At 43.1% G+C, this 24,261-nt stretch overlaps 2 protein-coding genes across 2 annotated transcripts; one reads left to right on the forward strand and one right to left on the reverse strand.

Annotated features, from left to right (window-relative positions):
• Window positions 1-4,471: 4,471 nt before the first annotated feature.
• zgpat (zinc finger, CCCH-type with G patch domain) lies at window positions 4,472-11,265 on the reverse strand. The gene is made up of 7 exons (XM_052059797.1): window positions 11,125-11,265; window positions 9,939-10,582; window positions 9,267-9,400; window positions 8,690-8,848; window positions 8,438-8,557; window positions 6,077-6,494; window positions 4,472-4,789 (listed from the first exon to the last, which is right to left on the reverse strand). Exons 2-7 carry the CDS (start codon window positions 10,535-10,537, stop codon window positions 4,651-4,653), a joined length of 1,569 nt encoding a protein of 522 aa, XP_051915757.1. The 5' UTR covers window positions 10,538-10,582; window positions 11,125-11,265; the 3' UTR covers window positions 4,472-4,650.
• Window positions 11,266-11,503: 238 nt separating this feature from the next.
• On the forward strand, window positions 11,504-24,109 carry tti1 (TELO2 interacting protein 1). Its single transcript, XM_052059725.1, has 14 exons — window positions 11,504-11,654; window positions 12,080-12,824; window positions 12,971-13,308; window positions 13,393-13,675; window positions 14,180-14,351; window positions 14,432-14,700; window positions 14,939-15,328; window positions 16,373-16,532; window positions 16,845-17,012; window positions 17,369-17,520; window positions 18,102-18,242; window positions 18,505-18,709; window positions 23,289-23,376; window positions 23,629-24,109. The coding sequence occupies exons 2-14, from the start codon at window positions 12,099-12,101 to the stop codon at window positions 23,828-23,830; spliced, it is 3,294 nt and encodes a 1,097-aa protein (XP_051915685.1). The 5' UTR covers window positions 11,504-11,654; window positions 12,080-12,098; the 3' UTR covers window positions 23,831-24,109.
• Window positions 24,110-24,261: the final 152 nt, after the last annotated feature.

Genomic DNA, 24,261 nt, shown 5'->3' on the forward strand with positions numbered 1-24,261 from the left:
ATGCATGAAATATGTTGAGATTTACTGTACCTTTCAAAATTTTAAAAAGCTGTTATTGACTAACAATTCTTCAAATTTAGTCATTTTAGGCATATTTTTTGTGAAGATATCAAAAAGATAGCAGTACCAAGTGGTGATGAAGTCACTTCATTTTATGGGCTCTGGTTACTGTGAGTCATTCTCTAAAGTGATATGGTTCACTTGAGTCACTTATGCCAGTGAAATTCGGTTCAGGTCAACGCATTTGTGCAAAAACGCAGCAGCACTTTCTGTCAAGAACAGTTCAAGAGGTAAGACAGAAATGCAAGACTCAGTGCGACAAAAACACACGATTGAATTGAATAACCAGCTTGGTTTGAGGACAACAGTTGCCGGTCAGTGAAGGCAAAAGTATCAAATACGTGAGGCAAAAAGGCAAGGTCAATAAACAATCAGGGTCAGAGCTTAGCTGAGTCAACAGCAAATGCTAGAAAGTGATGGCAAGATACGTTGTACAATGAACGGGTGATAGGACAGAATGACACACGAGGTTCTAAATGGAGGTGGGGAGGAGGGAGCACGATCAGTTGCAGGTGAGCACAAGCAGGGGCAGGAATCACACACACACACACAGGCTTGACTACATATATACTGTATATATATCGTATTTGCCGCAATATAACGCGCTTGAGAGTAGAAGGCGCACCTTCAAAGAATGGCCTCTTTTAAAACGTTTCATATATCGGGAGCACTGCATTATAAGGTGCATAGAATAGAAGCTACAATAGTGGCTGAGGCTGCATTATGCATCCACTAGATGGAGCTACGCTAAAGGGAATACAAGGGAATACATACTTTATTTATATCGTACTTTCACAACCGCTGCAGCTGTAACAATGTGCTTTGCAGAATATTTAAAATAGGACGACCAAGAAATCAAAATATTTACCCATATATAAGGCGCATCGGATTATAAGGCGCATTGGCAGCTTTTGAGAAAAATGTAATGTTTTTAGGTATATACTAGCTGGTTCGCCGCCCTCCGGGCGGCTCATCAGCTAGTTCCTGCGGAAGGCTGGTAAGGTGGGCCATCGGCCCACAAAAGTGTTGTTGCTTGGTTTAACTTTTTGTTCATCTTCATTGCTTATCGCGAAAATAAAGAGATGTTTAGCTCTACTAAATAACTAACAATTTCATTGCATTGCTTGTGGGTAGACAACATTTTTTCGCTAAGATGCCCGCGCGATCGTAGTGAGCCACTGCCTGAGCGGCGCAGTGGCGCAGCGGTGAAGTAGGTACGTTTTGAAAAGGGACAGACGGAAGGACAGACCGCGTGCGGGACGACGCGCAATATATATATATATAGATATATATATATCCCTGCTGGTTTTATTTGTAATACTTCAGTGGTAATTTTTTTTTTTGGTCCGGAAGAAAACTCTTTTGGAAAATTTTGGAACTCTTTCACGCTCCCAAGACTTTATCTTTATTTTATTGGCAGCTCACACATCAGCATGCTGCTCAACCAACAATGTGACCACCACACCCCCACCCCCCACTTCCCTCCATTGAAACAGATTCTATTTAACGGCATGTGGCGTTTTCACTTGATCGCCCGCCACGGTGACCTTCCCTCTGTCCTCAACTACCAAACTATTGTATTGTGTTTCCACTGGCTCAGCAGAGAAGCTATTGATTTTTTTTATGGTGAAAATACAGATGGGAGACAAGGGCAATTCTGCAAAAATATGGAAACGCAGCAGTTAACAAGGGGAGATGCTCGCTGCGCCGCAAAGTTCTTCATTGATTTTGGCGCAGACAGAGTCTAATTGATTCGGGCACGTAATTTGTGGTATGCCTAACGATAGACTGAAATAATATTAAACAGCATTTGTGATTAATAGGTGTAGCAAATTAGCTCAATGAATAAATTAGAAATGCTCCAAGCATTTTTGGTGCTACTCGTACTCGTTTAATTGACAAAAAAAAAATATTCTGTACTTGTAATACATTTCAGTTTATATTTAGTTGACTTTGACTAATAGGAGGTGAATCAGTACTTTTACCAGAGCTTTTTGGTGTTATGTTATGCAAGCATCCGTACATTTACATCTGTAGAGTGTCACCCCCCCCCCCCCCCCCCACCCTTTTCACCTCTGCTGCTCCACAGCACAAGTAGACAGCTCGATCTGTCACAAACATTCATAGCCTAACCCTTTCGCTCAAGACCCTTTGGCTAAACAGCTTCTGGTGAATTCCCAGAGTAAAACATCTGTCAAGGTGGCCTCCGAATCAATGGGTCCATCACACCTCCTTAATCACATAATCCAGGACCCAATCAGTGCTGATTGGCGGCCAAGGCTTTCCTAATAGGCCGCTCCCAATCCATATGCGAGGCGCATGTCTGCAGATGGTGTGCAGAGCATGTCGACTCACACTCACACACAAAAAAATGGTCCAATCTGGCTTGGAAGGGGAAAGCTTCAGAGAGATCAGGCTCCAAAATGACTTAAAGCATGGTGCCCAGAGTCCAGCTCCCTTGGGATATCATTATATGGAACCACACTGCATTTGTGCCACCTTCTATGGTCTGGCAAAGATTCTCCAGACCCCAAGTGTTGCTTGGGTAGAGTCTTTGTGAGCCTTTGTAAGGTAGATGAAAAAAAAAAAAAGAACAGCACATACAGTAAGTTTTTTTTCGAAAACCTCAACTTAGTTCTGCTGAAATTGCAGACTAGAAAAACACCATACTTGCGTTTGGGTTTTAGTTTCTGTCCACAGGTATTTGCTGAGATCATAAAGGCATTATAATCCCATCTGTCCATGTGGAGCCAGATCGAGAAACTAATTGGATGGCGCCTCATGTCGTTGATCTTGACCTTTCCTCGGTTGCAGTGGGGGCAGGTGTTTTTTGAAATAAGTGAAAGCACGGTTTTGGTTGGTCATCATAAACTCTATCAATTTTCCTCTGTTAATTACTCGCTAGCAGCCCGTGAGAATCCCCGCTACGGCCCAAGATGGCAACCCGGTATATAACAAATGGAAGAATTGAGCCGACAACACAGACAACGTTGTTGGTAGCCTTCTATTAAAAGTAGAAAAAGCCACAATGATGACTGAAGTACTTGGACAGTAGACAAACTGGAGACTTCTTGCACTGAAAAAAAGAGTTTTTGTTGAAATGAAGTGGCTGCACTTAATAATTACTAAAGTAGACAGTACTTCTTTAGAGTCTCCAGTTGGAGACTTCTTGCACTGAAAAAAGAGTTTTTGTTGAAATGAAGTGGTTCCACTTAATAATTACTAAAGTAGACAGTACTTCTTTAGAGGGTATCTGGAACCAGATGATTTGATTTTGTGTAACTACTTGACCGAATAAAATGGGAGTAAAATTCAACACTGCATTTTTTTCAGTGTGGCAAGTCAAATCAGACATTCCTGAAGAGCCCCGGATTGTATTGAAAGATTGTGGCATGGAACTGAAATGTGCACTATAGAGAAGGCACCTTTCAAATGATCATTTTTCTCCAGGTCATTTTTTTTAAATACAATATCTGCTGGAGCGCAACAAATTTAGCCTGCTTTTCATTAGTTACTTTCTTTTATTTTATTCTATGATTCATTTTGTCCATTTAATGTTATCTCAGTGACAAAAGTGTTTTTTTTTTCTTTCTTTAACAGTAGAGTGGTTACATTTCATTTTCATCCTCCAATAACCGAGTAAAGCGGACATGAAATGACCTTTTAAAAAATATAATACCCAATAATTGTCCGGATAGTGCACAGTAAAAATATAGTGGCACTGAAAACCTCGACACACACAAATTTAATTACCGGTAGTTTAAAATATAGGGATTATGCCTTTTTTTAATCAGTATAGACCAGGTGTCACCAACATTTTTGAGGGTGAGAGCAACTTCATGTGTACCGATTGTGTGAAGGGCTACCAAATTGATACAAGTCTGAAATAACATATTTGTCCAAAATACCTTCAATAATATGAGGATGTGTTATTTTTAATACTTGATGATTTAAATTGTCAGACTTTGATCGTGTTTCGAAATGTCTCACAGTACTGCCAATGTTTGCATTTTTAAATCATAATTTCTACTAGCAAATCACAATGTCCAGGCACTGGCGGGCTACTCAAGTGGTCTTCACGGGCTACCTGGTGCCCGCGGGCACCATGTTGGTGACCACTGGTATAGACTGACCATTTGCTAGCTAAAATTGAACAAATTAGTTTTTTTAGCTTTCTTTTTCTACCCGCAATGAGAATGCTGTAAAGCGATGTGGGCAAATTCTAAATCCTTCTACACACGCATTACTTTTTGTATTTGTGAGTTATAGCTACAGGAAGGAATTAGTCATAAATATCTTGTGTTGCACCTGTACTGTAAAATTGAAACTGGAAGCCACGATGCTAGAAGCATTCAAAATAATTCCATTCAAATTCTGACAATCTAGAAGGAGGGGAACTGCTTTTGCAAGGAACATTCTCCAAATCATGATTTTAGTGAAGAAATTAAAAACACACGACAAACAAAAATGAGCATCTGATACTTTCTGTACACACCAAAATCCAGCAAATAGTGACAGAAAGCAAACGAGCTCTCATTTTGCTGTTCTGTTTGGTTTACGATACAACTCCTAAAAAAAGTTGAAGAGAGCTTAGAACTCGGTCATCTTCTTGTGTGTGTTCGCTTTGTTTTGTTCTCTCTGGATGCACAGCTCCTGGGCCTTCTGCTGGGCCAGCAGCCGACGAGCGTCCGACAGCTTCTGTTCCAGCTGCTTCACTCTGGACGCGTCCCTTTTTTGTTTTTTCCCAGGACAGAGACAACAAACAGATTAGGAGGTGGGGAGAGAGACATGCTGGTTTTCCGGGCTGCACTTTCCCCAATGAGTTGGCCGCAAGCGCCAAGTCTCACCTTGAATCCCTGCATCTCATTTTCACTTTTACCACAGCCCTGAATTCCAATGAATCATCACTTCAAAATAACAAATGGGATGCATTGCATTGAGATTAGGGATGAGTAGCATCACCGATTTGCTCCATGTACAGCACTTTGTATGCAGCGATGGCTGTTTGAAAGTGCTCTATAAATACTATTGAATTGACTTGACAACAATCATAATCAGTCATCAGTTAATCACGTCTTGAGCCAACCGAGGCCCGGTTGGAGTGTGTTCCGTAGCTTATTAAAGCTTTTCATGTTTAAGACAATTCCATTCGTCTGGCATCAGAACTAAGTAATTAATGTCAACACAAAAAGGTTTGCGTTTGCTTATAGGTGCCACAAGATGAGCCATGCACTTATATTGTAGTAGGCAAAGCTAACCAAATGAAGATCACTTCAACAAACATCCTTGGCACCAAGATGCCACCAGATGATGCCAATGTAAGATGTTTTCCGTACAATAAGGCGCACCTAAAAGCATTCAATTTTCTCAAAAGCCGACGGTGCGCCCTCTAATCCGATGCACCTTCTATATGGATCAATCTTCTGATTTCTTGGATGTAGTATTTTAAATGTTCTGTAAAATGCTTTGTTATAGCTGTAGTGGTTGTAAAAGCTCTATCGAAATAAAGCTGTATTGTATTGTATTTCCTTTAACATAGATCCACCTAGTGGATGCATAACGCAACTGCAGCCATGATTGTAGCTTCCATTCTATGTGCAACATTTTTATGAAAACTGTTTTAAAAAAGGTGCGCCTTATACTCCGAAGCGCCTTATAGTGCGGAAAATCCGGTGATATTTTCATAATTGATACTGATGGTCAAACCTTTGCATCATCATTATCAATCATGATGCCGCCATCTAGCTGTGGATTTCCTGAAGCTTGCTTGTAAGTCACATATTTCCTTGCAACCCCCCCCCCCACCCCCCCAAAAAAAACCTGAGTCAGCAACAACTCGTACGTCAGGGCACTCTTAAGTCAAGGCCCCTCTTGGATTACATCTTTGGATGTGGAACGCAAATTTGTACCACATTTGAAAATTTCCAAATCCAACTTTGCCCTGAAATGTTTATTCGTAAAACATGGAGGAAAATTCCCAGAAAGTATCGCAATTTCCAAACCCAGCAATACTGACCTGCCCGTTTGCCTGCTGAGCGACTGTGTCAGGTTCTGGATCTCCCTCTCAGTCTGTGACACCTTCTCGGCAATCTGGAACAGCTTCACATTCAGACTCCTCTTGGTGTTCTTTCCACCCTTGTAGGCCTCCACCCCGTTAAATGAGGACGACCCAGCGGCCGTTGCCGCCCCCTCCTCGGAAGCGGCACGCTCCTTGGCGCCGAGCTTGCAGTTAAGAAAGTCAAAGACAGTTCTGCGCTCACCGTTGGCCTCCCGCGGCTTCCGCCGACGCTTTGGTCGGCCTGTTTTCACGCCATCGTTTGGTTTGCTCTGAGCGCGTCTCAGAGTTAACTCGGCACAGTGGTCCAGTGATTTCCCTTTGGGTACGAGCACCGCCATGACGGGCTCCACTCGACCTTCCTGCGTTTTCCCCAAACCTGCGAAAACAAGCGAGACGGACTTGCGGTGAAAGTTCGGTTTATGGTTTCGATTTGTATTCATGTCTGCTTCAATACGTCGAGACGCTCAAAAGATAAATCATGTTCCAATTTAGATTGAGGTGGATGATAAAGCGGGGCACTGTTTTAGGCGTGGCTTCTTTGTGATTGATATGTTGCAACCGCACCGATGTGGGAACGCATATCAATGGCACTGGAAACAGAGAAATAACCAATATCCGCATCTCATCTCGAAACCGCCGACCCTGTCATGTTCTGTTTTCAATTTCAAATTGATGGCTCAACACCGCCTACGAACATCAGGGTGGAAACATCCTGGACAAAGAACGGGTTGTAATTCACATTTCTGGCTCTAATCGGATACACAACCTCCTTGACTTTGTCTTGGTCATGTTACCTTACATTAGATGGGGGAATAAAATAAAATAAAAATTGGCTGATGCGGGCAGCCCGGTAGTCCAGTGGTTAGCACGTCGGCATCACAGTGCACAGGTACCGGGTTCGATTCCAGCTCCGGCCTCCCTGTGTGGAGTTTGCATGTTCTCCTCGGGCCTGCGTGGGTTTTCTCCGGGTGCTCCGGTTTCCTCCCACATTCCAAAAACATGCGTGGCAGGCTGATTGAACACTCTAAATTGTCCCTAAGTGTGAGTGCGAATGGTTGTTGGTTTCTGTGTGCCCTGCGATTGGCTGGCAACCGATTCAGGGTGTCCCCCGCCTACTGCCCGAAGACAGGTGGGATAGGCTCCAGCACCCCCCGCGACCCTAGTCAGGATCAAGCGGCTCGGAAGATGAATGAATGATGAATGAAAAATTGGCTGATGCCTTATGTCGCAACTTTGACCTTTACTTAATAGCAACAACAGCTGGTGGTTTTTTGAGATAAATGGTTACAGGCTTGTGACATTGATCAATTATCAATTGTATTACCTTAACTCGCTGAAACTATTTGTCCCCCTACGGTCCAATTTGGCTAAAAACTGAAACAAACGAGGAATATTTGGATGTTGCAGTGGGACCTCGAAGGTCATATATCTTCTGTGCTGGGAATCTAGTTGACCACCGATTTGTTTGAATTAAAAATATAATAAGAATAATTCCCATGGAAAATATAAATAATGTGTTCCAAGGTCAAACTGGCTTCATTAAAAATGTACTCACTATACAGACATTGTTGTAAGTAACACTAAGTCCAACGTAACATGTAGTGTCAAGGTCAGATTTTTAACACTCTTTTTTTTGTAAATCGAGCGTAAAAAGAACCTAACCACGTGACATATGGCGACACTGAAGTTTTATTGCTGTGAACGAGAATCCGCTTACGTCGCTCCACTTGTAGAACGTTCACATTTTGAGCTGTGGCTTAAGAGCCGTGGAAAATTTAGCCTTCAATAAATAACATTAGCTTGCAATAAAGGAGAATATGGTTATGGTGTTTCCATGATAACCTTGGATCGCTTGCTTGAGAAATTTTAGTGGACCGTTCCATTTTGTTTTGTTACTAAAATTATCTGTCCCCCCCCCCCACCCCCCACCCCTCAAGACTTGATGGTATAACACTCAGACTTGTGTTAGCATGTACATTGATGGCTTAGCGTCGTTAGCTTTAGACCATGACATGTCAGTTAACACAATGAACAGGAGGGCGAACCCTGAAGCAGAAATCTCATTGCAAATGCTTCGGTCTCTCGCAGGAATTTGTGTTCTTCATTTAGTGAGATTGATTGATTTATGTGCGAAATTGATAGCCTGAAACAAAAACTTCGGGATTGAATTCAGCTTCTTCCGAGTGTGACATGTGAAAATGTCTTTTCCTGTGGCTAGATAAACATTCCTTTTCCATTCTTCCTCCAAGCAAACGCCGAGTAGCACGGGTACATCAAAATTATTCAAAATCGTAGTGTATCAAGTCGATTTTCACCCACCTTTGCCATATTCATAGCCCATCTTGAGCATTAGCTTGGATCCGATGCCTCTTGTGTGAGCCTCCCAACCTCCAAAAACGGAAGCGTTGTTTGCAGTCGATTCACCGCCGGAGCCCAAAACTGTTGGGAAAGAGATTTCAATCAAACACAAAAACCCACACCAGAAATGTCTGAAAAATAGGAACAATGCACTTTGACAAAACTGTGCACCGCCAAGACAAAGGTCTTGTGTAAAATCTGATTGAAAATGACCTTTCGCATACGCTGCATCATATTCGGCATCGTCCTGGTCCGAGTCAGAGGAGAGTGGGTCTTCTTCTCTCAGCGGTGGAATGATGCAGTCGGCTTCAACGACAGCATCTTTGAGCAGCAGTGAGTCAAACTTCACCGTGTAGAAACCGTTGTCGATGTCTACACGAGGGAAACAACAAGCATGCAAGGTGATTCTGTATCTGCTGAAAATTTTTGCCAGTGTTTAAAGGTCAACTCAAATTCATCTTTTGACGTTAACCCTTTCAGGGACAACATATCACGTTATCCGGTTACAGGATATGATTATTGGTGCATGAAAGGGTTAAGGTGCATTTAAGTTCATCCAGAAATGTCACAGAGAAGTCCAATATCTCGACCTTTTTTTAAGTACTCACTATGAATACATCCAGTCGATTTACTGTGCATACTTGTTAATTTGGACCCCTGATGTAGTGTCAATCAAAACCGAGCTCGATCATTTTTAGCCAAGGGACCTTTTTTTTTTTACACAGCTCTTGATGTCATTGGCTTGTGAGGCTTTAAGCTTAACTTGTAAACTCTTAAACGAGCCCAGTACCTGTGATTCTGGCCGGGTACCAGATGCCATCCTCATGTCGAGTCAAGCAGGACGAGCCTTCCTCAAGGTTACTGAGGTCAAAGTCCTGGAAGTCTCTGAGCTCTGACACGTATACCACTTCACCATGGGAAAACCTTTGCGGACCGTGAATAAAGAAACAAGGCAGGGATTCTACAGCTGTGATATTAAGCATTGGGAATTTTTGATTTCATAGTAAACCAATGTAAAAGAATGTTCCCACTTGGCCAATTCAATTTTTACAATAATAATAATAACCATCATCACCGTTAAATATAGTTATCAAGCTGATTTGATGTTGATAACAACATGGTTTTGCTTCCACCTGCTGGACAGTATTTGCAAGCACAAAATGATTGAACTGAATTAGAAATATATAATAAACAACTCAATAAATAAGTAAATAGATACACACACACACACACACACAGTGAGATAGAGAGAGAGAGGGAGAGAGAGAGGGAGAGAGAGAGAGAGAGACTTCAGGATTACTCACAGAGAAATTAAGAAATTATTAAAATCAGATAGTGGTAGCACAACAAGCGGGAAAATTGTAGGTCAACACCTTTTCGGACCTTCTTAGGCTCACCGGAAATTCTGATTGCAAATGCATAAATACACAATGATGAAAGTCGAGGTAAAAAAAAAAGGCACCTGCAGTTATCCTGGAAGCGACATTTGTCCTCGAGATAAAATGGACATGGTTTCATGGACTTCTGCGTGGGATAAATGTACAAAACTCGAACTTGTGCCTCCTCTCCATCTGGTTCCTCTGCCCCGACCACCATGGCATTGTGGTACTCCAGAGTCCCCCACGACGTCCTGTAAGGTGCTCTTACTTTGGTACCACTCAGTGTGTCTACCTCATCCCCGTCCTCTTCTTCACATTCATCTTCTACAAAATCATCAGTGTCCTGTTCTTGTTCCTTCAAATCAGAGCTATTCCCCGAAAACTCCCCAACTTCATTGTAGAAAGCAGCAAACTCAGATTCCAAAACGCCATTTGTGTCAGCCGGAGGCTTTTGCGCATTGCCCGGCACTCCACTAGTGTCCTCCAGGGAAGCCAGAAGCAGACTCTTTCTGAAAGACAGCAGGCTGGCCTTGGTGAGTTCTATCAGTTGACACAGGTCCTCTTTCAGTTTGAGCAGGTCACTCTGCTGGGAGGGGTCCAGGCCAGCAGCCAGAGTGGCATCCACTTGCTGCAGCTGAGCTTCATATGTAGAGATGGCGCCCTCCAGGGTTTCCTCATCCATAGTGTCACTCCAGGCTGGGCCGAACAGGAAAGAAAGGCATCCAGCCTTTGGGGAAAGTGTGCAAGAGAAATGCAACGAGTTACAACCACATGTCGGCAAGTTCCAGCCATCCTTCCATTTTACAAACCACTTGCTTATCTTCACAAGGGTATCAGTAATAAACCGTCCTTGAATCGGATTGGCACCCCATGTATTGCGATACGTTTCGAATAATATTTTATTGGAGAGACGCGCACCCCTGGATAATACATACAGTATAATAATAATAATAATAATAAGTTACTTGACAATATCCAAGCATTGGGGAGAATGATGTACACTAGTAGAGTGGTGAAATAGCGCAATCTGTCCGACTCGACTGTACAGTATTTACATGGTCATTGCAATTCCCATGCGGAGCGAACTCATTTCATTCAGTTGCATTCATATTTTTTGCACACTGAATCTTTCTATTTCGAAGTCAGCTACGACAGGATTTTAGCAAATTCGATAAGCGCAGCAGTAAATGACATAGGACTTAGTGTGGCTAAAATATTAGCCACCTTCAAGCTAGCTCTTAGAATTGGTCATCATCTGACTGGCATTACCTTCGTTATCTGGCTAATTATTTGAAACCAATGTCGCGACTGGAAGGGCGAAGACAACCCAAAAGATGTGCCGTACAACTGAAATGCTTTTCACAAGACCAAGACAGTAGAGAAGTTACCGGCTGTATCAAAATATATTTCCTAAATAGTACTTCCGTTCTATACTTTTCAAAGTAAAAATATTAATGGCTGAGATAAGATTGTTAAATAATTTTCTTTTGCACAGTAATATTTACTCTACTTAAATTTTTTACATTAATTACTTGTCATTTTTATTGGATTTTTGAACGACATTATGATTTTAGATTGAAATTGATGTCCCTTTATTTTTTAAGATAATCAGAAGTAGATCCTCTTAACCATCTGAGCTATACTTCATATTCGTCTCACATAAAATGAGTCATCGTCGCAAGAAAAGAACGTCATCTAACATTGGTTTTATGTCAGCTGGTTGCCAGTTCGCTTTTCTTGTGAAACATTTTATGCATTTTGCGCCGTAATGCGGGTTTTCTGAATTAATCAAATTGAAGGTATGTTTTCAGTCTTTTTCTTTTTTTTATGACGCTAACACAGCATCTCGATAGAAAGTTGCTACATATCTCGATTTGATTTCTCCGATACTGGACGTCAACAACGTGGTTCCTACTTAAGCATATACTGTAGTACAGTATATTGTACTGTATAACGTTTATGAACATTGGACTCTGCGTTTTTAATGCGAATGCAGTTTTTAAAGTCTCATGCTCTTCTCAGTACACATATTGCTCGTTCACAGTTATCAACTACCGTTTTAAGTGACACCAACTGTTATTCGTGAGATTGTCAGACGGACTGTATAATAATTTTGGAGGTGACCCTGGTGAGGACAAGCAGTTTGGATTAGAATGAATTCGTGAAATATTGAAGTTATTCTATATTTGTAACGAGTCCTCTCGTTTTTCTTCCTGCTTCACAGAGAACGGGCCGCAGCTGCGATGCCGCCAAACACGGCCCTTATAAGCGATCCAAAGATCGCTTTTGCCTACCTGCGTCCAGCTTGTGTCAGGCTGACCCGTGTGCCGACTTTCAACCATGTTGAGACATTGAGTGCACAGTTAAAGGAGGTCAACTCTGCTACCCTGCAGCAGCTCCAAGAGTATGTCCTCTTCCCTCTCCGCTTTGTGCTCAAAGTGCCCGGATCCAAGAAGGAAAAAGTGGTGCAAGCTGTGGTTGAAGCTATGAGTCACATCCTCGATAATACCTGCGTTCAGAGCTGGCAGACCCTCCATGAACTCTTCTCAGAGCTCTGCCTCTGCCTTTGTTCACCAGACAATCCTGGGAAACCTGCAGATACATCAGAAGAGCTGAAATTAATAGTGCTGAGATGCCTGAATGCCTTGTTTCATGCTGCATTTGAAGATATTGTATTCAAATTTTTCGAAACCACAATGCTGCCTGAGCTGGGAACTGCCGTTTCACTACTTCTGGCTTTGGCTGAAAAGGAGAAATCCAGAGATGTTCAAATAGCATCCTTGAAAGTCCTTCAGGTGTTGACTCTGCAGTGTGACTGCAATGCGGATCATGTAGTACCCTCCTCACAGGAGCGGGAAGCTGTAGGCAATGCCCTGGCTTCATTCTTACCCGGAGTTACAATGACCGTGACCCGAATCATTACAGGAGACGTCAGACAAGGTCATGGAGTCACAGTTAGGGCTGTAAAGGTACCATAAGTTCTTGTTCTTCTTAATACTAATCGTCAAGTCTACAAAGGCAACTTTTTTAGCCATTTTTTTTCTGGACTGAAGTTTAACGATTGATGGTGTATTTTAACAAAACACGTCTCATTTCACGCTATTTGTCATTTGAGGTTTGGTCCAGGACTGTCGGTCTCGTCCTGGAAGATGCTCAGCTTCAGTCCAGTGAGCCAGTTAAGTCTCCCTCCGTGGACCTGGGGAGGATTGGCCAGCTGATGGTTCATCGCACACCGGACTGGGTGAAAACCACGTCAGGAAAGCTCTGCTTGCTCCTGAAGAAGATCATCTCGAGCACGGTGGCACATCAGCACTGGAGAGTTCGACTAGAGGTAGTGGAGCTGGCAGAGTACCTGCTGGACAGGTGCAGTCAAGCTTTGGGCGAGTGTGTTGGGCTGCTTCTGGAGTCGCTGGTCGGAGCCATTAATGATGAAGAGCCCCGAGTCAGAGAGAGGTTTGTTTTGATTGGAAATGGGGGAGCGGGGCGGGCTCAGCAAATTGTATTTGCTTATTCCTGGCAGCCTCTCTCCTTTTTTAGGTGTGAAGTTGCACTCAGAAAGGCTTCCCAGAAAAATCAGATGTGTGTCAACGCCAAGGATCTCAGTTGTAAAAACGGCTCTCAAACCTTCACTGACGTCCTGTCAGAGAATCTCCACTCTTTGGCCACTTCACTGCCCAGACTGATGCGCACCTCCGATGACCAGAAGAAGTTGTTTGTCCTGAATGTCTTTCTGGGTTATTTAAAGCTCCTCGGACCACTGGTCTCTGTGGTGCTGAACTCAGCGGTGCATCTTGAGAGGATTTCCAAAGCTCTGATGCAGGTAACTGCCGGATATTTCATACCGGATGAAAGGATATAACGTGGGTGGAACCTGTCTCCAAATTACACCGCGTTCTAAATGATTATGCAAACGATCATGTTTTTTCAGATGACGAATGATAAATATTTATAAATGGTATGTGTAGATGGCACTCGGCATAGTTTTCAAGTCATCAGCTGTAATTATTTGACTTTTTTTCTTTTGAAACAAGCCTCCCAATGATAACAGTATTTTTTTTTTTTTCAAAAATAGAAAACCACTGTTCCAAATTGTTCCTACAGCATTAGGAGCTGTATTTGTATTGTAGGAAATGTGAGAAAATGCGCTCAAGTAATGACTCCATTAAAATGTAGTCCAATTCTAAAGTGTCTTCAATACCCAGATTTTCCCTGCTGTCATCGCACAAACACCGTCGCCAATGTGAAAACGGTACAGGCGATTGTACTCGTATACAGAAACGCAAGATTCCTACCGAGCTGTACAAATAAATTGCTGTTTCCACAGGTACTGGAGTTGGACGTCACCGATGTCCGTATTGTCGAAGAACGAGGTCACAATGCCCCAATAGAACCAAGCTCAGGTTCCCAGCACTCGGCTCACATCCGGAGGAAGCATTTTCTGTTCTTTACAGATGAGAAAATCTTTTCTGTGCTGACGGAGATCTGTCAGTTATTAGGTATGAGGGTTATTCTGTCGCCGCCACCCGTCAGTCGACATGCAAACCCATGGTGTCATTTTCCTGTGTTGGACTTGTAGGTTACTATGGCAACATTTTTCTGCTGACGGACTTCTTCTTGGATCTGTACCGCCAGTCCTCGGCGTACAGGAAGCAGGCCGCCATGGTTCTCAATGAAATCATCCGAGGAGCTGCCGGCATCACAGAGGGTGAAGGCGGGGGACTTCCTCGCTCCCCGGAAGACCTAAAGGCAGTTGTGATGGTGGTCATGGAGGAATACGTCAGTCTGAACAACTGGCATTTGATCACAGTCAATAAGGAAACTGACCAAAGTGGACAGGACCAACAGGTAAGGAGGCAGACGCCTTTCCATACAGACATATTATTTTCTTTTTTGTTGTTGTTTTTTTTTTTTTTTACCCATACAGAAAGGTAAGCGTACCCCTCTTGGTGCATGTGTATTGCTTTGCCTGAGGAATCTCAAATTCATGGAGTTGTGTTGCAGGTGCCGGCCAATAAATAAATAAAATAAATTTAAAAAACCAAACCACAGTCATGCATCACGATTGCCCATTTTCCATCCGTAGCTGCTGAAGCCGCCCATCCTCCTTCCCATATCCAACAGTCGTGCCAACCCTCTCCAAGTCATCTCTTCCGCCTGTGCCCCCTCGCCCACCTCAACCGTCCGCCAGCTCAATAGTAACATCTGGCAGCTGTGCATCCAGCTGGAGGGTGTGGCCTGCTTCGCCCAGGCCCTTGGACACGACTTCCGTCCCCTGCTAATGACATCACTGTACCCCGTGCTTGAGAAAGCGGGCGAGGAAACACTTTTGATCCGTCAAGCAGCTCTGGACTCCATGTGGGACATCAGCAAGGCCTGTGGCTACTTGTCCCTAAAGGACCTGATTAATGAGAACTCGGACTATCTGCTCAATGACATCTCACTTAACTTGCAGAGGCTCAGCCAGCATCCGCAGGTAAGTCGGAACGTATTTTTGCCCTTCAAGTTTTTTTTCTCCCTTACGACCACCGCTAGTAACACAGAACTGGTCGTCGTTTTTGGCGTTATTGTGAACAGTCTGGACTGAAGGTCTTTAGAGCAATAGAACACTACAAGGCCCACCTAAAAGCATTCAATTTTCTCAAAAGCCAACACTGCGCCTTCTATATGGATCAATATTCTGATTTCTTGGACGAATTAATAAAAAATTTCTATAAAGTGCTTTTTTACAACTGCAGCTGTTTTGAAAGCTCTATTTAAATAAAGCTGCATTGTATTGTATTCCCTTTAGCGTAGCTCCATCTAGTGGATGCAGATCGCAATGTCAACTACCATTGTAGCTTTTGTATGCGTCTTGTAATGCAGTGCACCCTAGATATGAAAACAGTTTGAAGATAGGCCATTTATTGAAGGTGCACCTTATCGTACGGAAAATACCGTATTGGCCCAAATATAAGACAATGTTTTTTGCATTGAAATAAGACTGAAAATGTGGGTGTCGTCTGATGTTCGAGGTCTAGACATTATACACATTCACGACGTTAGATGGCGCCAGATGTCATTGAAGCGCATGTTAAACTTGACTCAGGCCAAAAATCACGAAGAATAAAAATAAAAATAGTGTTAGCACGAAGAAAAAAAATAAAAAATGGCAAAAAGAAAGAAACGAGAAGAAAATAATAGAAGAGATAACAGAAAATGGAGATACATAGCGACAATCTGGAGAAAAGTGGGTCGAAGATCGCCCAGGTTAACCGGCAGCTGAGGAGAAGTTATGAGTTATTTAGATTTGAATGAGGCAAAATCACATGCCTTTTCTCTGAAATATATTGTTATAATCATTTGTTTCAGATGTACTGTCATGATTTTCTGTATAAAAATTTATTTGGTGTTCAATAAGTCTTTTTTTTCAAACTTGAGTCTTGAAAAAGAGGGGGTGTCGTCTTATAATCAGGGCCATCTTATATTCACAGCAATACCGTACTATTTTTTTTTTCCGTTACTTTGTCCTGTTGTCCAGGCTCCACGTGTGCTGACTGTGATGTTCACTCACTCCGACGGCACTTTGCTGCCTCTCGTGCGAGACATCATCCAGGACGTGCTCACAGCTCTCGACCTCAGTTACGATCACACAGCCTCTGTCTTCTCCTCGGTTCTGCTCGCACTCATGAAGGCGCTCGGTGAGCTCTCACATGTGATGTCACCCTACTGTTAACAAAAGGGTCATCTTGTCGTTACACCAGAGTAATGGATAAAAATGATAAAAATATCTTTCACAACCTTTTAGCCATCTTTGCATCAAAAAAATGATCTGTAAATTGGTGAGTGTGTCATGAAATTAAAAGGGGCACTATATGAATATATGTCATGAATTTTAAATACCATACTTAAAATGACATATGGAATGAAACATTTTGTCATCCAAAGAAAGACAAAGCTGTTTTCAGCACGCTACCTCATCTAATTTAAATTCCTGTGTGCTTTTCCTCCAGCGAGGTGGTTTCCTTTGACTTCTAGCAAAACCAAAGAGTCTGCACGGTCCAAGCGAGCCCCCGCTGGCCAAGAAGTCTTCAACATCCGCCAGTTCCTGCTGGACTACCGTAAACAGAAAGAGCTGGCAGAAGGCATCGGAATAGAGGAAGATGACCCTCAAGACCTGGGTATGAATCTGCAGCTACAAAACTAGCGCCAATGTTTCGAATGTGTTTGGACCCCTTTCGCGCAAAAGTGCAAAGCAGACCTAAGTAGGCAAGTTTTTCCTGGCTCACTGTTATGTGTGCAAGTTACCAATGGGGGTATGGAGGATTTTCTTATCTTCCGAAGTTGTATCAGTGCCAGTGTATAAGCAGAACTTTTTACCAAGCGAAAAGTTGCTCCTAATTTAAAAATGGCGTGCCGCAGTAAGTAAATAAATTCATAGTAAACTCATCCCTCGACAGAAATGTTAGACCTCTGATGCACTAAATTCTCGCGTGAAAGCACTTACGAAGTGACATATGACTGATTGCCTTTCCAGAGATTCCCCCGCCAACGGATTTTGAAGAGGACGAGGATTCTGATGACTGTGATGTGAAAGCCGAACTGCCCGCCCACCTCAGCATTACCAAAGATGTTATGGAGCGCTGCATTCATCTGCTGTCCGACTCAAATCTCTGCCTCCGACTCAAGGTACTGTGGATTGTACATACCGTATATATTTTTTCCTTTGACTTTTGATTACCGCTCGTAAACATATAACGCATTTTCCACACTGAAAGGCGCACTGGATTGTGAGGCGCACCATCAATGAATGACCTATTTTGTAATTTTTTTTCCACATATTGGACATACCGCTTTATTAGACGCAATCTACAATGCATCCACGAGATGGAGCTGCGCTCAAGGAAATGCCAACAGAACACTCACTACACTACACACTGTTATATAGCAAGCATCAGATGTCAGTAAAACCTAATAAAGTAGCGTCACAGTTCACGTAAGCTATAACATTGACTCGCTAACGTTGAACTCTCTTGCCGCTGCTTTATTTCCGCGTTCAATTGCGAAACCGATAAGTTTGAACTCTGCATTGTAAGCATGTCTCGAGCAAGTAGCCACTTACAGAATATTCACCCTGAATCTGAGGAATATTTTTCCAGGCGTCAAGCCCGTCAGTTCCCACGCCACCAAATCACATGTGACAACTTGACATAAAGCCAAACAGGCGACATTTTTGAGATGTACAGCTTCACCTTGCGTTTTCCCCTCAGATGCTGGATGTACTGGAGCTGTGCATTAGCGTGCTAAGTGAGAGGGAAAACGAATTGCTACCCATGGCCCATCGCTGCTGGCCCGCTCTCATGAAGAGACTGACTGCCGACGACCCGCTCGCCGTGCTCAGAGCCTTTAGGGTACGTAAAGAAGTCATCACGCTCGCTGTGTGTGATTATGCAGCGTGTGTTTCACATCTGCAAATAACCTTCACATTTCACCTTTGCAATTCATCATTAAGGTGAAAACAGTCTGTGGAGATTTTTTGTTTTTTTGCATCAAGTCCAAACAATCCAAATCTGCACAAACGCAATTCTTCATATTCGTTCAAGTCATTAAGCCTCATGACAGAATCATCATTTGGACCAGCACCAAATGGAACAGCCATGTGTTTTCTTCCAGGTTTTGTGTACTTTGGGTCGCACTTGTGGCGACTTCCTGAGGAGGAGGGTCTCCAAGGAGATTTTGCCGAAGCTGACCTCCTCTTTGACTAAACAGGCTCCCATTAGCGCCAAAGCAGGACCCGTCTACACTCACACGCTGGCATACAAACTGCAGCTGGCGGTACTTGAGGGACTGGGTTCTCTGTGCCAGAGCTTGGACCTGGGTGAGTGAAAAGAACCACACACAGATTTACACATAATCCCGGGGCGTGCTTCAGGAACAGTGCACAATTTCAAGCTTTGACACAGTTTCTTTAGCGGCATAAATTGCAAGGCTACAATTGAATAATGAGAGTATCTGGGTAAGAATAACAATATGAATAATTATTGTTATTAACCCTTTCAGGGACAGCGGTTACTACAGTGGACAATTTATCACGTTATCAGGTTACAGCACAAGTGTCAAAGTCGAGGGCCGTCAAGTTCCATGATGCTTGCTAAAGTCTGAACCAAAATTTCAAATTGTCATATGTATTCCACAATAGCATTCATTATTCTTGACTTCTTATTTTAAAACTAATTATTCATCAATTTGTTGTGTGCTGTGTATGTAATATGTGGAAGTGATTAAACAATTTTATGGTTTCCCAAAATTCATAACAGCCCTCCGAGGCAAACCGTAATTACAATGTGGCCCGCGACAAAAATGAGTTTGACACGCCTGGGTTACAGGTTATCATTATTGGTGCATGAAAGAAAGGGTTATATTAAAAATATAAAAATAAAGAAAAAACGTAGTGCCTATACACACACACACACACACACACACATATGTAGTTACACCACCAGATGTCAGACTTGCAGCACAGTGGAAAATATTTCTCTCTAGAACATCCACAGTAAGGAATCTGAATTCACCCAGTGCACAAATAAAAGCTGATGCTATTATATTGGTGCCTGTCTCCAGATGCGCAAAATAGCTGAATAAACAATGCAATTGAATTCAAAATAATTCAGGAAAATTGTGATTTTTGTTCCAACGTTGCATGTCAACACTGTTCCTTAAAAACAATTGAATATGTTTGTATATATATGTATAAAGGATTAGCTTTATTTTGAAAGGTCAAACTCGACACCAACCTATTTATCAATTACGACTGTGACAGGGTGAAACACATAATGGTGGATACAAATGAAAAGTGTGTTTGTGTGGTGGTGGGGGTTGAAGTTGACATCAATGCAACAGATCATGAAAATCCCAGCGTGGCACTTGTAATGTTTGTGATAGCTGTTGAATTTACATAAATGGATAAAACCCACTTGTCACATCCTTGTATGAACCTTTTCATGCGCCCTGTAACCTGATAGCATGATCAGCTGTCCACTGTAGTACCCGCTGTCCCTGAAAAGTGCAAATGTGACCAAGTCATCTTCATATTACATCATCATGTTTCACAATACTCAGTGGACTGTGTTAAAAAACAAAACAAACAAGCACACATTTGTATCCCTTAATTAAAGGAACAGTTGCAAGCAATTGTCTTTCAAGGTCAATTTTGTGCAAGTATAATGAGAGCTGCACCAAAGTCAATCAGCGACATTTTTTTTTCTTTTTTGACTTAATAAAGCCATATTTTCTACTACAGAGGTACCGGGTTCGATTCCAGCTCTGGCCTCCCTGTGTGGAGTTTGCATGTTCTCCCCGGGCCTGCGTGGGTTTTCTCCGGGTGCTCCGGTTTCTTCCCATATTCCAAAAACATGCGTGGCAGGTTGATTGAACACTCTAAATTGTCTCTAGGTGTGAGTGCGAATGGTTGTTCGTTTCTGTGTGCCCTGCGATTGGCTGGCAACCGATTCAGGGTGTCCCCCGCCTACTGCCCGAAGACAGCTGGAATAGGCTCCAGCACCCCCCGCGACCCTAGTGAGGATCAAGCGGCTCGGAAGATGAATGAATGAAATGAATAGTATGTTAACCCAAATAGCTTTAAGGTTTGAGAACTTGAGGATTTTTTTAAAATTATGTCTAATTTGATTTGATGCTGGTGAAATCATTGTTTTCAAAAAGTTAAAAAATAATAATTTACGTTACGTTTAATTTCGTTGATACCCATTGTTTTACACAAATCAACACATACCACGTTGAAACTTCAAATCAATGTCACGTTTTTGTCGTAAGTGCCCAGTCAGTGCCTCAAAAAGATTTTCACTCATCCTGTCAGCACTTCATACAGTGTGCCACATTATTGGTCAGGTCACCAAACAGCAATCTTAAGCCCATTTAGATGCCAAATCATGGTTGGAGAAATTGTAAATCAGACACACTGTTGGTGCTACCTTGTTGACGCAATTCAAAATGGCATTGGGATATACTGTATTAAAAAAAAAAATTGCATTGCATTCACATATTTCCATTCTTGGCATCCCGGTGGTCCAGTGGTTAGCGTGTCGACTTCACAGCGCAGAGGTTCAATTCCAGCGCCGGCCTCCCTGTGTGGATTTTGCATGTTCTCCCCGGGCATGCGTGGGTTTTCTCCGGGTACTCCGGTTTCCTCCCACATTCCAAAAGCATGGATATTAAGTTGATTGAACACTCTAAAACTGTCCCTAGGTGTGAGTGTGAGCGCAGATGGTTGTTTGTCTCTGTGTGCCCTGCGATTGGCTGGCAACTGATTCAGGGTGTCCCCCTGCCTACTGCCCGAAGACGGCTGGGATAGGCTCCAGCACCCCCCGCGACCCTTGTGAAAGAGGATCCGCAATGGATGGATATTTCCAATCTCTTTTTATAACACCACAAGATGGCACCAAAGTCCTGTCTTAATAGGAAAGCAGCAATTGAAGTCAAGGAAGCATTGTTGAAATGGTCCAAGATTTTTGTATGTTGGGGCAGAGCCAAGTTTATGTTGGGTTGTGAGTGGAAATTACGGACAGTCTTCGCCACATGTGCACACCCGGTGCAATTTTCCTCCCTAAATCCAATCATTTGCACACCATTAATTTTTAAGGGTAATGTGAGATGAGTTTTAGACGATATTTAAACCAGTTTGCCATCATCCATATTTATGATTTCAATTAATAATCAATTCAGTTACTCCCAGTCTTTTGCTATTTGCCGCAGGGCTCAAAGAGGGGGGCTGGGGGGTTACTGTACTGGATTACCTCCACCCCCACCATCCCCCACCACCCCACCCCCAATAGCACAAGGAGAGACTTTCTCGGCGAGGTGGTGAGCATGTGACTGAGCGACAGAGGAGAGAAACAGTCTGCGGCCGCATGCCGCCTCACTCATGTGAATACCGATTTGGCTCCGGCTTGCCTTTGGGACGCCTGCAGCAAGCCAATTAGGAAGCCTCAGTCATACAGCGAGCTGCGGACAGGAGCAAAATGATGAAACGCCGCCCCCGGTCATTCGGCTTCGGCTTCAACTGCCACCTTTTCTTCATTTGCCACAGAGCTACGAAGGGTACCTGAGTATTTGTGAGCTCCTCGCGCTTGAATGCCAAGCATCCACAAAGGAAGTGGTCATGAGTGCAAGCAGCAGCCGATAGAAGAGAAGAAGAGGGAATGGGGAAGTGGCAACTGAATAATACCATTGAACTCGGAAATGTGCCCCCGCTTCTTTTCTTCTTGACACGCCGGCGAGTGTGGGGAAATCGACATGTTTTGAAATGAAGCTTGAAAGGAGCCCATTTTGCACCTAAGGGAATGGCTAAGTGTCTCTCGGAGGCACGACATGCGGAGGTTGGAGGGGGGGAGGAGAGGTGGTTGGCTGTCAGAATGAAGAAAGCGAGATGAGTTTGAAGAAAGGCAACATGGGAGGAAAAGAAAAGTGGGCATTTGGCAGGCTTGTGACAGTCCAGTTGGGGTGAGGTAAAATGGCTCGGCGGACTTGAAAGTGCAGCAGGAAGCCGGTGAGATGTGAAAGGGGGTCGGTCAGGTTTTTCCACACCAACCCGACCCTTTTTCACTGCTTCGAAAAAGGAAAGGGAAGCAGATGAAAGCGTGATAAGCACAAGCACCCCACTGTGAGTCTTGCTCCCTCAGCCAGCCCTGCTAAGGCCCTAAAAAATGCAACGTCTCCACAATCCTCCTCTTTATCTCATCGCCGTCTTGGAGGGATGGCAACAGGGATTTCATTATTAGAAACTTTTTGTTTTTTTACAGCGCATGACGTATTATTGACGAGGAAGAATTGCTCGCTGGTATTCCGTTCATACCCGTGTTGTATCGAGCTGAATAATTCAGCCCGCGAGCAGTTTTGCCACGATGGACGTGGATGGAGCGCATCTTCCCATTGCATGTTGCATTCTTCTTCTTTAGGTGGCAAAACGGTACTAAATGGATGGATGGATGAATTAAAACCTCCTCTTCTGCAGCCATGTACTGCACTTCATTTTGCCCCATTGCTTCAAGATATAATTAACCGGCGATCAGTTAGTGGAACGTCTAAAGTCCAACAGAATCTCGTCAGTGACGCGAGTTTACAAGTTGTTTGAATTCCAAAAAACACCTTTCCCACCCATATTTGCAAAATAATGAACTCCACGATAAAGCAATCGCCAGCGTCTCCACCGCATGGTCTTGCATTCAAACAATCCCGATTGGCATTAAGTCACTACAAAATGAAATTAAAGCAAAATAAAGAAAAACTACTGATGGCCGTCTAAACTAAGCAAAAGTGCAGTCGTGTCTTCAATTTTTTTTTCCAGGTTCAAGTTTTTCCAAATATGTACAATACTTTCTGATAGTTTTTTTTTTTAATCTTGATCTTTGTCCTATTTTATTTGCTGGCCTGTGTATTTCCAGCTGAAGCGGACTTGGATGTTGTTTGTGAAGCATGCCTGCCCTACCTGAGCTGCAAACAACCCATCCGACTGCAAGAGGCTTGCTTGAGGTATAACCAAACATCAGTGTATTGCCAGTGTCGAATCATTCGTTTTTGCAAGGAGAGCGATTCAGTTGTAAGTGGGGCAAGTAAAATGTTAAGTTACCTAAGTGTATACTTGAGCTAATCATGACATTCAAAGGTCTTGGTCCCTCATCACGTCAACAGTACTTTATTGACAGCAATTATTACTTTTCTGAAAAAACAAATGTTGCCGAATGCATCCCAGATTGAATTTTATGGGGTTTTTTTCCTCCGCAGCGTTTTCCACCACTTGACCCAGGTGGACCCCGATGCTTTCTGGTTGATGTTAAATGAGCTCCACTGCCCGTCCTCCTTCGTCCCACCCCACCCCGACCTGCAGCCCGTGTGGCTGAGCGGGATGGGACGCCCCAGGGACGAGTACTCGGATAATGTGCTCAAACTGCTGAGGGAGGAATATGGCCAAACGGGTGACGAGTAGAGCCGATTGTGACCAAAGTACTCCCAGGGAACAGTTCAGTGCAGAAGATCGACGCGTGTACAGATGTTGTAGACATTTTTACCCAAGCTATAATTTTATATAACTTTCCAGGTAACCGTGTAATGTTCGGACTCTGGCACAGGAGTTATTTTGTTCTCACTTTTGCCCTGTAATCCGCCCACTTCATCACGACTACAATTAAGAAAACTAACTTGCATACAGAATGTTTGTTTCAGTCAAACTTGAATACAGCACATGAGGAATAAATGTTTTGTCTCATGAAGATTTGTTGGCAATGTTTTTAGAATAGGCACTGGTCGACAATTAACTGTATGCATGAATTGTTAAAACGTTATTTTGACAAAAACTTATAAATAGTATTTCTCACGACCACCATATCCACTGCTCTGAGTGTATAGTGTCCATCAAAA

The sequence above is a fragment of the Hippocampus zosterae genome, chromosome 2, assembly GCF_025434085.1.
Source record: "Hippocampus zosterae strain Florida chromosome 2, ASM2543408v3, whole genome shotgun sequence".
Classification (NCBI taxonomy): Eukaryota; Metazoa; Chordata; class Actinopteri; order Syngnathiformes; family Syngnathidae; genus Hippocampus; species Hippocampus zosterae.

What these genes read in the sequence shown, in the direction of transcription:
- zgpat (XM_052059797.1), bottom strand. Translation starts at nt 10,537, where the DNA reads ATGGATGAGGAAACCCTGGAGGGCGCCATCTCTACATATGAAGCTCAG. An exon ending in CGCTTCCAGGATAACTGCAG is followed by an intron (nt 9,401 to 9,938) that starts GTGCCTTTTTTT and finishes CGGTCCGCAAAG; the next exon opens with GTTTTCCCATGGTGAAGTGG. An exon ending in CTCAGCAGGCAAACGGGCAG is followed by an intron (nt 4,790 to 6,076) that starts GTCAGTATTGCT and finishes AAAACAAAAAAG; the next exon opens with GGACGCGTCCAGAGTGAAGC.
- tti1 (XM_052059725.1), top strand. Translation starts at nt 12,099, where the DNA reads ATGCCGCCAAACACGGCCCTTATAAGCGATCCAAAGATCGCTTTTGCC. An exon ending in TCACAGTTAGGGCTGTAAAG is followed by an intron (nt 12,825 to 12,970) that starts GTACCATAAGTT and finishes TTGTCATTTGAG; the next exon opens with GTTTGGTCCAGGACTGTCGG. An exon ending in ATCTCTGCCTCCGACTCAAG is followed by an intron (nt 17,521 to 18,101) that starts GTACTGTGGATT and finishes TTTTCCCCTCAG; the next exon opens with ATGCTGGATGTACTGGAGCT.